Source organism: Ostrinia furnacalis, unplaced genomic scaffold (assembly GCF_004193835.3).
Source record: "Ostrinia furnacalis isolate ACB-3 unplaced genomic scaffold, ASM419383v2 OfSCF2419, whole genome shotgun sequence".
NCBI classification, from domain to species: Eukaryota; Metazoa; Arthropoda; class Insecta; order Lepidoptera; family Crambidae; genus Ostrinia; species Ostrinia furnacalis.
The window spans coordinates 651,312-667,168 of NW_021132658.1; the positions used below are offsets into that span (position 1 = coordinate 651,312).

General features: G+C 39.9%; 1 protein-coding gene across 1 annotated transcript in view; it reads right to left on the reverse strand.

Moving 5' to 3' along the window:
• LOC114355556 (speract receptor) overlaps nt 1-15,857 on the reverse strand; it is a 52,832-nt gene that overhangs the window by 3,640 nt on the left and 33,335 nt on the right. The window contains exons 9-23 of the mRNA XM_028308471.1: nt 15,304-15,548; nt 12,935-13,080; nt 12,454-12,571; nt 11,280-11,370; nt 7,102-7,278; nt 6,449-6,678; nt 3,915-4,019; nt 3,752-3,823; nt 3,499-3,670; nt 2,925-3,147; nt 2,306-2,440; nt 1,640-1,752; nt 1,169-1,320; nt 920-1,018; nt 294-438 (exon numbers count right to left, since the gene is read on the reverse strand). Coding sequence (XP_028164272.1) covers nt 294-438; nt 920-1,018; nt 1,169-1,320; nt 1,640-1,752; nt 2,306-2,440; nt 2,925-3,147; nt 3,499-3,670; nt 3,752-3,823; nt 3,915-4,019; nt 6,449-6,678; nt 7,102-7,278; nt 11,280-11,370; nt 12,454-12,571; nt 12,935-13,080; nt 15,304-15,548 — 2,223 coding nt within the window. The remainder of the gene's footprint in view (nt 1-293; nt 439-919; nt 1,019-1,168; nt 1,321-1,639; nt 1,753-2,305; nt 2,441-2,924; nt 3,148-3,498; nt 3,671-3,751; nt 3,824-3,914; nt 4,020-6,448; nt 6,679-7,101; nt 7,279-11,279; nt 11,371-12,453; nt 12,572-12,934; nt 13,081-15,303; nt 15,549-15,857) is intronic.

The window sequence follows — 15,857 nt, forward strand, 5'->3', positions numbered from 1 at the left end:
CAGTTGGTGACGCACGCTGAAGGCGCCACCTCGCTCGCGTGGATGATGCCGTGGGGATTGCTGGTCCGGCACGCGATCACTAGGGCTGTCTATGATGCAGTATTTAGGTGGTTACCTGAATGGAGGCCGACCCGCAGTAGTAGGCGGTGCTCGGGGCGGTGCCGCACGCGGAAGGCGCGCGTGGCGGCCAGCAGCGCCAGCGCCATAGACGCCACTTCGCCCGCGTGGATGATGCCGTGGGGTCCGGCACGCGATCACTAGGGCTGTCTATGGTGCAGTATTTAGGTGGTTACCTGAATGGAGGCCGACCCGCAGTAGTAGGCGGTGCTCGGGGCGGTGCCGCACGCGGAAGGCGCGCGTGGCCGCCAGCAGCGCCAGCGCCATGGATGCCACTTCGCCCGCGTGGATGATGCCGTTGCGGATCGGCAGCCCTGACACCTGGATCAAGTGGTAAGTCTAATCTTCATAATGTTCTTATTCATAAAAACTACAAAGTTAAGTTTGATTTGTCTGCTTTCATCTCAGAAAAGAGAAGTCGATTTTGTTTTCATTACAATAGTACTTGTAATGAGTTTACTTATCTACTGAGATAGGTTCTAATGTTGGCTCATGAAGTGAACAAGCCAGTCGAGTTTACAGCGCACCTGGCGGCCATGACGTCTCATCGAAGTTCTTAGGGTTCGGTCAAACTAACGCGATCACACCGCGATCAGCCGGCGTGCAGCGATGGCGACCAGACTTAAATGCATTGATCGCCATCGCTGCACGCCGGCTGATCGCGTGTGATCGCTTTGGTTTGGCCGAACCTTAAACGGACGTAGCGAACGCAGGGAGGTGTGCGGATAAGTAGAAGGGATAGTCGCATTCCAGCGCGGTGCGCATTTAGCTCGATCGGGTTGTAGCATAATGAGTTACTTACCACCATGTAGGCATCGCCGATAGTTTCAACTTTGTACACGTCGAAGTTCTCCAAAATTGAGTCAAAACAAGTGTACAAGTCATTCAAGAAGTCAACAACCTGCAAAAATGAATTGAATAAGTATAGGGGGTTTGCATTGTAAAAGAAAATGTTTTATGTAAAGTGTAGTGTGTAGTTAGGATTTTGTTTAAGCTCGGTTTTAATAATGACATTGTGATTGTGGAAGAAAAGCTTTAATATGATTATTACCTGCAGAGGTGTGCTTTCAGCTGACATAGCAGTGAAGCCGACGATGTCGCTGAAGTAGATCGTCACCGAGTCGTAGCTCTCAGGCATAACTCTTCGCCCTCGTTTTAGCTGCTCTGCCACTGGTGCCGGTAGCATTTCCTCCAACAGTGCCTCTAATAAAAGGAACAACCCAATGAATTTGCATTTAAAGTCTTATATCTTTTAGTAATAAGTCAAAGTGAATTGAAGAAAATGTTCAGTTTATGACATGCTAATGGACTTCGAATAATTTAATTGCGGCTCCAATGACAGTTTAACTTTCGCCCGGGCCCCGGACAAACTTCCTTCCTTCACTGCTTGGGTTTTTATTGGCGGTCAAGCTGTAGATCCTGGCTTCACAACAGGAGTTACAGCGGTGGGAACCAAAGGTGGGAATAGTCCCGTAGGCTGAAGCTGATGGAGTATCGACTGTGCTAATAATATAATACGTACCAGTCTTCTTTTTCTCCTCCTGCAATTGGTCCGTGCGCTCGTCTACCAGCACTTCCAGGTTGTTCGCATACTTCTCCATCATCGCTATCATGTTGTCGAAGATGTTTGGTTTCCTGAAATTTCAAAAAAACAAAAATAAGAGGTTTGGTTCTTCCTTACATATTTAGATGTAAGAAAATTGTCTTCTCTTTATTACATACCTACCTACTCGTATTTTTTTACTCTCAGTAAACGATTGTCATGGAATGACCCGTACCTAGGTATAGTCCGTATGGAAAAAAACAAAAACACTCTAATAACATGTATCTTTATAACACCTTTGTTTCACAACAAACAACTTTTGAATATTATCTTGTAGGCTGTAAGGTGCGAATCACATAAAACGCAAAATGAATTACTAGCTTTCCGCCCGCGTGGAATTTTGTCTGTCACAGAAAAACTTTATCGCGCGCGTCCCTGTTTCAAAAACCGGGATAAAAACTATCCTATATCCTTTCCCGGGACTCAAACTATCTCTATACCAAATGTCATCAAGATCGGTTCAGTGGTTTAGGCGTGAAAGCGAGACAGACAGACAAACAGAGTTACTTTCGCATTTATAATATTAGTATAGATTGTACTTACATTCCTTTCAAACAAATACGAAATATTAATTATTGTACTTACATTCCTTTCCGCAACGGCCTCAGGCGCGTGCGCACAGACTTGAAGTCGGGCCGCGTGGTGGCGTCCTCGGCCCAACACTCGCAGCAGCATTCCCGGACGCAGTCAAACCGGCCTGATAAGGGTTCCAGGGGAGGCCTGTAGAACGTTGAGTGAATAGTTTTGAAGAATCAATGTTTTTTTGGTATTTTGACTCAAATAAAAGTTATTTAATAAAAGAGGAAGGTTTATGCTATCAGGCATACAGGTGAACCACGTGGTACACTACCTGTCATCTTCAAGTCTAGTCTTCTTTTTATACAGATACGTTACTATTACGTTATACCAAGGTATGTAGGTAGATACCATCTTTCAAGGAATCAACTCAAGCACAAACACGAAACGGGTACTCCATGAAGCGGTGCGTTTGTTTTGGTGCAGTACCTACTGTTGTCTCCCCTGGTTGGCTCCCCTGTGGGGGACAACAGGACCGGACCGTTTTGAACGGGTTTATCTTTTCTACATTGCAGTTAGCATAAAACTGCACTCTGGCTAGGTAGGTATATCTACTCAGATCAGTACTGCGACTTGTAACACCAAAAGATATTCATTTATTTCTTACAACATTTAGACACGTACCTACCTGAAAGGCGTCGGATCCGGCACGGCCAGCCGTCGCAGTAACTCCGGGGTGGCCGGATTTTCTAATCCAAATGGGCCTTTGCGCGTGTGGATCTCATACAGCACTAGCGCGAACGCGTACATATCTGACGCTGGGGTCCCATCCCGGTAGTCGTCTGATAGTGGAAATGTGTCTGAACCCCAGCCAGCGTTGCGGAGGAGCTCGGGAGAGAGGTAGACTAGACCTAAAAATATCTTACATTAATTTAACTACAACAAGTAAGTAGTAGTACCCAACAAGACTCGTTCAGGTGGTCAGGTGTGGTGCTACAGCTCACGATTTACATTTCTAATCGAAATGATTCGTGTTAGGTAATCTAAATGCTTTTAAGTTAGGTAACGTCTGTAAATTCAGCTCATTAGCTTTCGAATTTGAGTGTGAAGGTAACATGACTGATTAACATGAACTTTTAAAACTGCATTTAGTTACGAGTAGGTACAAATTAAAACTGACACTCTTTTTTAATTAATAATGTTAGCATATTAAACTTTCTAGTGTAGAGTTTCAAATTAGTTGATATCTAATAGTTACTAACTTTCTACATGTGTACCCAAAGCGTTAGGGTCTGAAGGAGGTAGCTCGCCTCTCCGGAACTCCTTGAGACCGAAGTCCGCAAGTTTGACCACCCACCGCGCGTCCACCAAGCAATTGGACGGTCGCAGCGCGCCGTGGTATTGTAACGGGGACTCGTGTATGAATATCATGCCCTGAAAACGTGCACGTGATATTTACTAGACGAATAAAATGTAGCAGCAATATAAATGCGGGACAATTTATCAGGGTCTTACTCTAATAATATCCGCGACGAGTGATGCAACAAACATGTTGTCGAGTTTTATGTCCTCGTTTTCAAGGATATCCTGAAAAGGAAAGAATTTAGATAACTTATAAACTCCTTTGTAGCTTACAAAGAACTTTATAAAATAAATTAAAATTAAATAAGTAATTCACCTTCAAGCTTCCACGAGTGCAGTATTCAGAGAGCGCACACACGTTGGGCGGTTCAATACACGCGCCCACGAATCCGTTCACATTGTCATGTTGCAAGTCCCGCATCTATAAATATGAAGGAATATGACATTGATCCAATCTCAATAAGAAGAAAACAATGAGTTTAAAGAACTTGTCTTATGTACAATGTAGTCTGTCTCTTCACAGCTGTTTCTTGATGAGTGGGATTTTATGATTTGCTAAATAAATAGTTGTTATTAGTAACTAACTTATCATGCAACCCAAATCACAATTCCAAAAACTTAACTGCCTTTACGAGCAAGATAGCTAAATGCTGCAGCTATCTTGCTCGTAAAGGCAGTTAAGTTTAAAAGTCGACAAAAACCAAACAAACCCAAGTCGTTCACGTAGTCGTACCTACGTAAGTGTCATGAAATTTCTAGAAAGAAGTCCAAGGCGAGGACTACGGGGAGTACACGACTTTTGTTTCTTTAGCTGCACGAGTACTAAAAGGTACGTAGGTAAGCCTCATAACATTAATGAGGACGTGTCTGCCAACACCGCCACCAGTGCGACGCTGAGCTTTGCAAACAAGAGCTTTCTGCACCTGAACAAATTAACTTTGTCTTTACACTGATCTCAAGAGGTTTACACTTTCTAGATTCACTTTTAAAGAATCTGTACCTCTAGTACGAAAAACTTTCGAGTTCGTTTCGTTGCGTATTCAAAGTGTCATCGAAAAATTTTGTATGAAAAATTAAACAGCGCCCCCTAGGGCGGCTATAATATAGGGGGCGCTGTTTAATTTTTCATACAAAATTTTTCGATGACACTTTGAATACGCAACGAAACAAACTCGAAAGTTTTTCGTACTAGAGGTACTGTATTTCATGAAGTATTATTTTAATACTGCATTAAGTATTTTCAAGCACCTGACTAAGGTAAAAACATCGCGACATCGAGCTACCTTATGAAGAGCTTTTTCTAGAGCTCTACCTAGTCCATCATCTCGTTGTACTTTATTGGGTAAGTAGTTAGGTATCTGTATGTATTTCTACCTGCCTCGTAACAGTAAATCCGGATGGATGTAGTCGATTTGTCTCAGTCCGTCATAGTCGGAGAAAATGTCTTGTTTGTTCGAGGGGACGACTGAGCTGCCTTTTATAGCGGAGCTTACGGGCCTATCTCGGAGTACTCTGCCTATATCCATTAATATAATGTCTCGGCAAACAAAGAGAGAACATTAAAGTTTTCATGGTTTATCGTGGTTTATTTCCTTTCTTTCTCATCTTTTCTTCCTATTACTGATTCACGGATTTGACTATTATTAGATCCTCAAACTGAAGTAATAAATCTTGAAAATAAAAATCATACATACCTACTTTTGTCATAGGTGTGTAATTAAACTTTTCAATAGTTTTTTTCAGTGACTTCCTTACAGCGAATATACGAGTACCTAACTGCGCATTGATTTTATTTTAGGTACTTATTACTGTTCAATCTTCCAATCGAATTTTTCGAGACTTGTCGGATGATCGAAGAGTTTGCCACCCACTTTAATAGAAGTCAAAACTGCCGTTAAAAGTTTAAAGAACTTCAATTTTACGGCTGTTGGACTTGTGAGGTGGCTCGAATTAACTTTAGTAAATCACAACAGACTACATTTAAACTTCCATAGGTAGGTACGAGTATCTGCTCTGGTCTATACAATAGCAATGTGTGTAAAAAGTTTCAATGATATTGAATAAACATTTCTTCTTTCTTTCTTTCAATCTGTTTTTTTTTTCATTTCATCATCTCTACATTTTCACCTTTGGTGTTGTTAATGCTGTTATTGTATGTGCAATGTTTTTTTGCACAGTTTCAATTTCAAACTATCGGAAGCTCCTGTAATTGCGCTTTATTATTAGACAAAATGGTCAAGTAACCAATATTATACTCGTAAATATGCATGTGTCTTCGTCGTATAACGCACTAAAACTCTAACATTCATTAAAGTCTCACAGTTAAACGCCTCTTGACATTTATTATTCTGTTCAGACTGCAAAAGTCGTTTAAATTAAATGCAAACAGACAGTAATTACTTACTGAATGCTTGTTCGTGGGTTTCCGTAAATTAATTACTTTGGCTTACAATAAACAAACGGACCCGAAAGTTTCGGCGTGAACTGGAAAGTTTTGCACCTATTACACGACTCATTAAATAGTTGGACAATACTATTTTAATCAAAAGTGACCCTTCGCGTAAATTATTAGGTCTATAAACGAGTATAGTAGACCTTTATTACGCTAATAGCATACGCAGATAATATTACGTTGGGTAAATATGTCGCCATAATAGTACAATGTTAACAGGTGGGGGTGGTTTCGGCAGCTGGGGGTAAGATAGTAATTTCTCTTTGACCTCTCAATTTTGCTCCGGCCTGATCATCACTTTCAATCAGCTAAGAACTTTTCAGCTCAGGGCTGACTTTAAGCTATTATTAAAAATTTAAGTAGGTTTTATAAGTCTTCGTAGTGGTTAAATAACTTACAATTTTCAGTTCCTTCTTGATTTCCCTGCTGATGTCGATGTGGTTCCTGCGCACCCGTTTGACGGCCACCAGCCGGCCGCGGTAGAAGGCCACCTCAGTAAAGATGGCGGAGTAGCGGAAGTCCAGGTCGGGGTTGGAGCTGAGCGACACCTGGCTGGAACGCACACCAGTGCTGCTAACACCATTCTTCTCGATTGTGGTCGAGTTTGGGTTGGCGCCCGCGCTGCTGTCTTGCTGGAAAAATTCAGCTCTGACCAACTCGCCTAGTTTGATAGCGCAGCGGATATGTATGTATTTGATTTTGACTACGTAAAACAATATTTTCAAAAAATCCTTCAAATCTCCTAAGGTAAACCACATATAGCTACTAAATTGGCTATTTACATCTAAAGCAATCAAACCAACGGTACTCAACCTTTTTTTTATTTGGCCTAAAGACGTAGGTAAGTAGGTATGTGCTTCAGGCCATTTACCTGATAGGTACTCGTACAATTACGAGTACATTTATTCAGATGTTAACAAATACAATTTCATTCTACCTATTAATTAGGGCTACATACGAAAGTCTGCGGACTGCTGGTTGAGTACCGCTGAATTAGCCTATACTAACATAACAAGCATGCATACAACATCATAGAAATTGTTTTACCTACTCAGATTGTTGGTGCTCTGCTCCTCATCAGGCAGGTGGAGGTCGCGGAAGTCTATCTTCCAGAGCAGAGAGTCCAGCTCTTGTTCATAACGCCAGCCACGGTAGAGGGCTAACGCTGCCAATGCCAGGAGCACTAGTGTAGCGCCCGATGCGCCTAAGGCCCATGCACCTACGTGGCCTATTAACAAAAACATTTTGGGTATATTATGCGAGACACACATAATTTTAAAAAAAATGCAAGTTACATCGTTAAACATGCGTCTGCCATAAATTTACCAATATCTACGAAAAAAAAAGAATGACGTAGCACAACGTCTTAAGCTCGTAGCACGTAGCGTATTTCGGCATGCCTTTATAGGACGCGCTGTCGTAACTGACTACGATGCTACGACCCATAATTTCGTAGACACATTATTTACGCAATTCGTTTGAAAAAATACTTTTATTAAGGTTTTGGTCATTTTTTACTTGTACAACCAAGTTAATTAATCCTTAAACGAAGCTTTTTACCCGTAGGTAGGTACTCGTAAGTCATAATTCCTTCTGCAATCGGTTATAAAAAACAAAGAGGGTTGGGGTTTTACATGCATGTAAACTTCTCATCTTAAAGGGTGAGTGGAAACCATAAAGTATTTGCTTGTGTTTGTTATCGTAGGAAATAGGAATTTTAACCACATTTACTTGTACTGAAGGCGAGGGAATGTCTGTGGGCTCTAAATGCCTTTAAACGTTTGTATTCAATTTGTAACTGTAAGCAAATTCTTTGCGAGGAGCGCAGATAAAGTGGATTTGAGGGTGAGCCGGGGCATTAAATCGAAATAACTGAAGTGGAACCTTGCCGCGTCTGAGAGTTTGGCTCTGTCCTTTTACCGTGAGCTCGGAAACGTCAGATGTCACAGACGGACCCAACGAGGCGGTTATTTGTAGAAAAGGTTACTTAGTTTTAACTGAAATGTTTTTCACTGTAGGTAGAAATGTTGAAACATTTACTACTTATGCCTTACTTAGGTAGGTACTTTAGTTAGTTAAGTTAGTGTTTTACGGGAAACATTTCAATAACTAAGTATACCAGTGGTTTCATTTACGAGCCATTCGCACAGAAACTCAAAAAGGAAAACAAGATTCTTTTACGAGTATAACGTACATTCACAAGCTATCTACTTATTTATACGTAGGTATTTACTAATATAGACTAAGTAGTGTAGTAAAGTTGCTACGAGTGGCAAGGGTATTAATATTGTCGCACAGTGCAGTGCTTTCAAAGCCTTTGTATAGCTGAGAGCAATTCTTTGTTCCGACTTCTAGTATAGCAAGAAGCACAGACGGGGTGGCGTCTCGGGGGTAAAGGTTGTCAAATTAGACGAAGTGTTTATTTGTGTGGAACAAGTTTTCAATTGTTTGTGGGTAATTAATGAATTTAAACTGTCCAAAGTTTTTATTTATTCACACTTTTGAAACAAAGTTTTTTAAAAGATTCAGTTATCTTCTAAGATGTTGCTTGCTACATCTTATGTGAGCTGATTTATTAAGTTCGCTAATGCACTTATGTAGCAAAAAATTACTGCAAAGATTTCCCATATAACAAGTCCTGCCATTACTATGGTCTCTAATCAGTTCTAACAGGTGTTTCTAGCAAGAGAGATACATTTCAAGCGACTAAGTAGTTTAGGAGCCCATAGTCGATTTTATTCAGAGAACTTAACGTGATTTTTCAGCTAACTTGCGCTTTTTTCATCAGTTCGTATAATGTAATTTCCGAAAGTGCGAATCCATTACATCACTGAGGCACATCGTTCGTTCGCGCGTAAGCAGCGGGAGTGCGGCCGATGGCGCTGAGCGCGCACTCCGCGCTCGCGACGACACGCCACGCTATTCCAGGGTTATCAGAATTGGCAGGAGAAATTGATCCAGAAAAAATAGTCTCAATAAAACTTTATCTGATGATGACCGATGAAGCCAAGTGAAAAGCAGGTGATAAGAAATGGAAGGTAGGTAGAAACAGTACAGGAAGTGGCACGTGCGTATATAGCGGGAAAGCCGGGGTGGCACGGCCCCCCCAGAATGGTCTGGTGTCCAGTTGACAGTTGATGGTACTAACTCATGAGCTATAATACTAATCGCACCCCAAGTCATATAGCTTGTCAGGGGCCAGGCACCTCCTGAAAAAGTACCCTAGATACGCCAATGGGAAGTGGTATCATTAATATGACATTCAAGTGACCATAAAGTTTGAATAGGTTTTTTACCTAATAGCAACGCTCGGGTAAGTTTTTATTACATCTTAGTATTATATTATGTGAAGAGTTTTTAAATGTCTGCATATGAGTAAGTAATTGTAAGAATCTGACTGACTAAATTACGGATGAAGAAGATACTCGTCGGTTTACGTTCATTTGTCACTCGGACTAAAAAAGCCGCGTCCATGTGACTGACAGGATCTGGTAACCCTGCTCACTGTCGCAACCCGTGCACTTAATGCGGCCCTGTGCTCAACACGACGTAAGTTTTTTAGATCGCCACTAAATAGAATGTCGACCGGCCCTAATGGCCCATCTCGGCCCACCCTATTCTATTAGCTAACATACGTTGTGTGTTAAGGAAAGTCTCTGCTAACTCAGGCTGTTTAGGAAAACAGTTCATGGCTACCGCTAAAACGTTTTCTTAGTTAACTATAATAGTGAATATGGATGGAGTCATGCTATGTTAGATATGTACGAGGTATAGAAGAGGTCATGGGGATTGAGTAAAAGAGCACTAATGAAAATATTTAATCTGCAAGAATTTAAACTCTTTTTTACTTGAAATACTGTATTGTCGTGGGTGAGATACGAACAAACTTACCACCTAGCTACCCAGGCATATATTACAATTTAGGCGACTTTTTGAGCATCATAAAATGCAAACACCACTAACCGTATATCACGTGACATGCAGTCGAAGAGTTTCCTCGTTGTGTATAAAAAAGTTACCTCAACCACAAAATAATAAAAACACGAAAAAGAGTTAAGCAAACGAACAAAAAAATGGTCCAATAAGTTTTTATTGGGCTTGTTCCAATCAGAAATCCAGTTCAACGTCTCAAGGGAGGCGCAATTGGAAAAAATATAAAAACTAAATACTACTTATAATGGAACAAAGAAAGCCCAGCAATAAATCCGGGCAGATTCCCGCCCCTTGGGCCCGAGTTAAGAGTTTCCTCAATGACGTCATCCCTTCCGTGACATTGGTAAAAGCTATGCCATTTATGGTAATGTGAGACACGAGAAGAGAAATCTCTGCGACCAATTCACTGAGCTTCAGAGGAGGAAGGAAAGTATTTCTATCCATCTATCCATAGAACTACATTTATTAATTTTAATAAGAAATTATTTGAGATTCTACCTAAGTACTTGGCCAGACTCGTAAATATTTTTTAATATGGCCATGATTTCTATTGTTTAATAATTTATTGAAAAAAAGAAAAATAAGGCATCACTAAATCTTACAAAAAATACTTTTTGTTGGTTTTTCTTATTGACTATTTACCTTTCGTGACCATGGACCTATAACTTTTTTATAGGTCCATGTTCGTGACGTGATCTTTCAGGCCATTTGTAGAATTATTCATGAAGAAAAGATATACCAGTGACTTGCAGTATACCTCATCACTTAAATGAGCGACAGTCGTGATTTGGAGTCATTACTCCAATATGCCAGCATTATTTGCAAGGCAAAACGGTTGGCATAAGGTTGAGCCACTTAACGTAGCCAGTAAAAGTCGTTTAGGTCAACGTTCTAACTGTACTTAGTTACCATCGTAACATGCCAAGTTTCCCAAAATGTATAGCGAAACTTTTCGGCTTTAGCACTCTTAAGTACACCCTTTCAGTTTCTTTTTGCTCCCAACTCTTTTTCTCCCTTAAAATATTTATGCTTGATCAAAATTAATTTTAACAATTTAAGACTAAGGATAATAGCATCATATTTTTACCCGTACCACATGGGTAATTTTACTAATAGTTAAACACATTAGCTTTCGAAAACTTCCGGGTTTTAAAAAGTTTTTCTTGTCACTGCTTTTAAGGGTAACTAATTTACAGATAGGTTACCTTGAATCTTAAATAAAGGACAATTTATTTTCATCTCATAAACAGTTTCAGTCACAGATAATAATTGAAATAGTGTTGTATTTGTACTCACTGACGCATTTTTCGCCGCGAAATCCGCACGGTGGTTCGGAGAGGGGCACGTGACCGCCCGGCCATTTCAATTCCCGCAGGAATCTCACCTCCTGTGTGCGAGAATTTTAAATTAAGTCAAAAATGTTGTCGTCACTTAGAAAATCTGTCTCAGTTTTCATGAAAATCGATCACTATTTGTACTGAACTGGAACAATATAATGTTTGTGTAAATCTACTTAGACTGGTTGAAACGGTATACTTATGTAGTTAAACTATGAAAATTACCGTAAAAAAGAATAGCCAGAATGTAATAATCGGAACATTATAAACAAAAAATGGCGAATAGGCAAATCCCCGATCAATTTTTGGCGGAAAGAGACCATTTATAGTTCCTCGCCCTAGTTTAAAGGATATCAGTGGTTGCGTTCACGAGTGCGTTTGTTGGCACAAAAGTGCATCTCGCAGGCCAAAATGTGACGTAAACTCCAAACAGTTAAGGCGCCGCTTATTCGGGCCACGTCCAGATTCGCTATGTGTACGTGAGCCGCCTCTTAATTCACAATCTATTTACATTTTCCTAAGAATTCACAAGATTCACATGTTGCGACGAAATAAGTACCTACACAGTTTGTTATGTCCATTTCGTTACAGTTAAGTCAGTGTCTTTAGTCTCTATTTTTTTACGCACAACCAACGGCAAGCCAAGTTTTAATTACACTTGTTAAAAATATAAAGCTTGTGCTATGAACTCGATCTCTGTAAATAACAGTCGCGGTGGGATCAATTTACGATACGAGACGGCGGCGTGCGTCGTCGAGGATTACTTGCAGTCCAGTCTCCATTATTTTTATTTACAGCTCTAGGATAATTCACTCCAACCTATTTTGTTATAATTTTGCTATAAAATCTAACAAAATTATTAAAATTAGAGATGAGCAAAAGGACGATACTAATATACATCGAAAGCTCGGCTCGGACCTTCATAAGCTTTAGTAAAGTGATATAGATTTGGTTATCTGTTCTAAAGCGTGCCCATCTAATATAATAAAATGAGATGTTTCTGGTACTTATTATATCTAGTGTATCCCTTGACTCCGTCTTGTATTTTATACAGTTTTATCGTACTAGATTATTTTCGTAGAACACATTCAGATTAATTAATAACAAATTGGAAGTCTATATTATGTAGTCACCGGATGAGACTTGTGCAGCACTGCCAGCGGGTAGAGACCGGGCGGACGGCTGGGGTCGATCGACAGCAGTGTGTAGTTGCCTTCAGCGTCGCCATTCTCGTCCATGTGTACCCAGTACCTGTACAAATATCATACAGTCTAACTAGAGTCTAGGTCCTAGACCTTCAGTCATACCCACAAGTCCGTAATCTATTGAAAAGCAGTCTCTACGAAATATACTTATTTAAGGGATTGAGGTACGTAATTTGGGAACAGTCTTTAAAGTTAGCAATGGCTTATTATAGACGTTACAGAACTTGCACGACCCAAATTTTCTAGTCTCCAATAAGAAAGACAATGCCTAATCTTATGACTCAACATCAGGACTTGCAACAATTTTCCCGTCTCAATTAAAGTAACATCATGCCTAATCCTGCAATAAAAAACTAAAACAGTGTGAGCAGAAAAACTCGATAGCCTGAGGGAAAAATATTTCACTCACCCCATAACACTGTGGTATGTAGTGTTGCGCATGTAGGCAGCAATGGCGCGGCCGTCGCGAGGGTTGTCGCCGGTGTTTAGTGCTGCAACCAGCGCGCGCGCATACACCCAGACCGCGTCGTGGAGCCACGCTGCTTCCACTGGGATCTATGTACAGCCGATAACATATCAGATTAAACAATTTAGTAGTAAAATACCAATTATTACAACAAGTTACAACCACACTAGGTACAACACACACGCATCGTGGAGCCACGCCGCTTTGACGGGGAATTATAGTCACAGGTTTAGCTTAATGTGTGGACGAGTGGACACTATTAAACAATATTCCAAGACACAAATCCTTCAAAAACATTTCATTTTAGACTGAAAACCGAGTTATTTTCAATTTCCTGTAATCAAAATTTTCAGTAGCTTTGAAATCAATGACTTCACTGAGTAAGGCTAATAGCTATATGAATATAATAATAAATAATTAAACATGTCATTAACATCTCACTATTATGTGGGCTATAACAATAACCATATAGCGTTACTTAATTAGCCAATATCCCGTAGGAGGTTGGAGACGACCTGATCGTATGATATGCACAATGTATTTTTATCGGACTATCATGTCTCTTCTGCTCTGGGATTAAACTTGACATATCCAAGTTGATCCATGAATTACGAGTATTACGAAACGGATGTAAAAGTTACTTTTAATTAAAAGTGCATCTCGTTCATTGAATTAACTCATTTGCGCCAGGTCATAATGACTGCTCTATCGCAAAACTGTGTCGCACATTGAACAGCGGGCTTTAATTAACTCGGTAATTAATTTGGCAACGTGAGATGTTAACGTTGTTTTTAATTTTCATGTATTATTCTGTACAGCTACATTTGATTGTTTACATTCGTATGCCGCAAATGCATGCCACTTTAAATATAACCTTGGTACTATTACTTATTCTGTGATATAACATTTCATTAGTACCATCCATCATCATCATTTCAGCCATAGGACGTCCACTGCTGTCAGCCATAGGCCTCCCCTAATGATTTCCATGGTTCTATATTGGCTCACATAAAATTCTAAATCCTATTCTTTGTCTTACTACCGATTTGTGTTCATAATAATCTCTCTTCATAATTTTATTTTTCATACTTTTTTTATTCATACATTTTTATTACTACCATCGGAGCTCATAACAGTTAGTAATCATAATTTTTTTATCAATACTGTTACTACCAAGAACCATTTAAAATACATAATTTTTATTTTCAGATCTTTTTTCTTCATAACATTCATTGATCATATTGTTTTAATTAATAATGTTGTTACTAAGAACATACTTCAACTCATAATGTTGTTGTTCAGAATAATTTACTTTATAACAGACATACTCGTATCTTTAAAAAAATCATATATAATTTAATAGAGTAGATAAGCATGCAGAGCATGCAGCATGAAAGCAAGCATGCAGCATGCATTGGTATCTCCTCGTCTCCGGCGCTGCGGGATGTGCAGCCCTTCCGCCCTTGCGTAACGAGGCTCAGGCACCCACGCTTGCTTCCGCAGCTTCGGCTTTTTGGATCGCCATCGGCGCCTTCGGCGCCTCGGCGACCAGCCTCAGCCGCTCCAGCTCACCCGGGCGCCTGAGCCTCGTTACAGCGGGCGAGGGCTGCCCTCCCTCCGCGCCTCCGGCTTTTAAATTACACTCTAGGGGTAGGGCAGACAAGACTACGTGGAGTCGGTTTTGCAGCGATTCGTTTCTGTCACGTTAGTTTTGTGGCACAAAATATTGCCTGTTTTGGACCATTTCAAATTAATTTAATGTTAAAATACGATTTAATACGAATATAGACATCATGATTTTCAATAATATGGATAAATACACTTATGAGTAATAAATTTATGAAAACAAATATTAGGATACATCACATTTATGAATATTATAGTTATTTATTCGAATGATTATGAGTTTCGATCATTAGTATAGAAAAATATATGAAAACAAATATTAGTAAAAAATAAGTGTATGATTAGTGATATTATGAATATCAATGATTATGTTTTTAAATATGTAGGTTTTAAATTTTTTATGAAGAATGATCATTATGGTATCAAATTGTATGAGAAATATTTTCGGACCTCCAATGATAGGAATTGAAAAGTTATGTAAGAAAATGCGCTACCGATTTCCATATAGACCGATTAGTAACGGCCATTAGCACCTCACCTACTTTTAATTTAATTACACAAAGAAATTGGCACTCTATAAAGATTGCTGAAGCCAAACATTGATTCCACCAAAATCAATATTCTATTAAAAATCGAACCCCAAGTCAACATGGAAATCAAAGTCGAAAATAATTGTGTTTACTCACCACTTTGCCTCCTCCAAATGCGCGTAGGGGATTAGTGAAATTGAACGGTGGCATCTGGAGTCTCCTGTTGACCTCCATGGCGAAGGCAGGGTAGGAGGGCGATGGGGAGGGCGTGACAGCGAGGTAGGACCGAAAAGCCTTCAGGGCCTTTGAAGTGGGTTCCTTGCGGAGAGGACCGGCCAGGTATTGCACGGCTTCCTGAGGTTCGTACTTTTCAACGTCAACTCCTATGGCCGCGTATTCACCTGGACAATTTTAAAAAATAAAGCAGAGTCATAGACGACAGAATACTTATTATGTAGGTAGGAGGTTTCTGAGGGAGGGAGAATAGAAGGTAGTCGGCCAAAAAATTCATTTAACTATTTCAATTTAGTCAAATTAATACGTTACCCTACGCTAAGTAAGTATGTATTAGTAAGTATCGTTACTTTATACATCAGAATAAAATATCAGCTAAATACCTATTTCATTTATAACAATCTGTGATAAACTGAATTACACGAAGGCAAAGCTGCGGGAAAAAGCTAGTGATTTATCTATAAATCCCCTTTGCA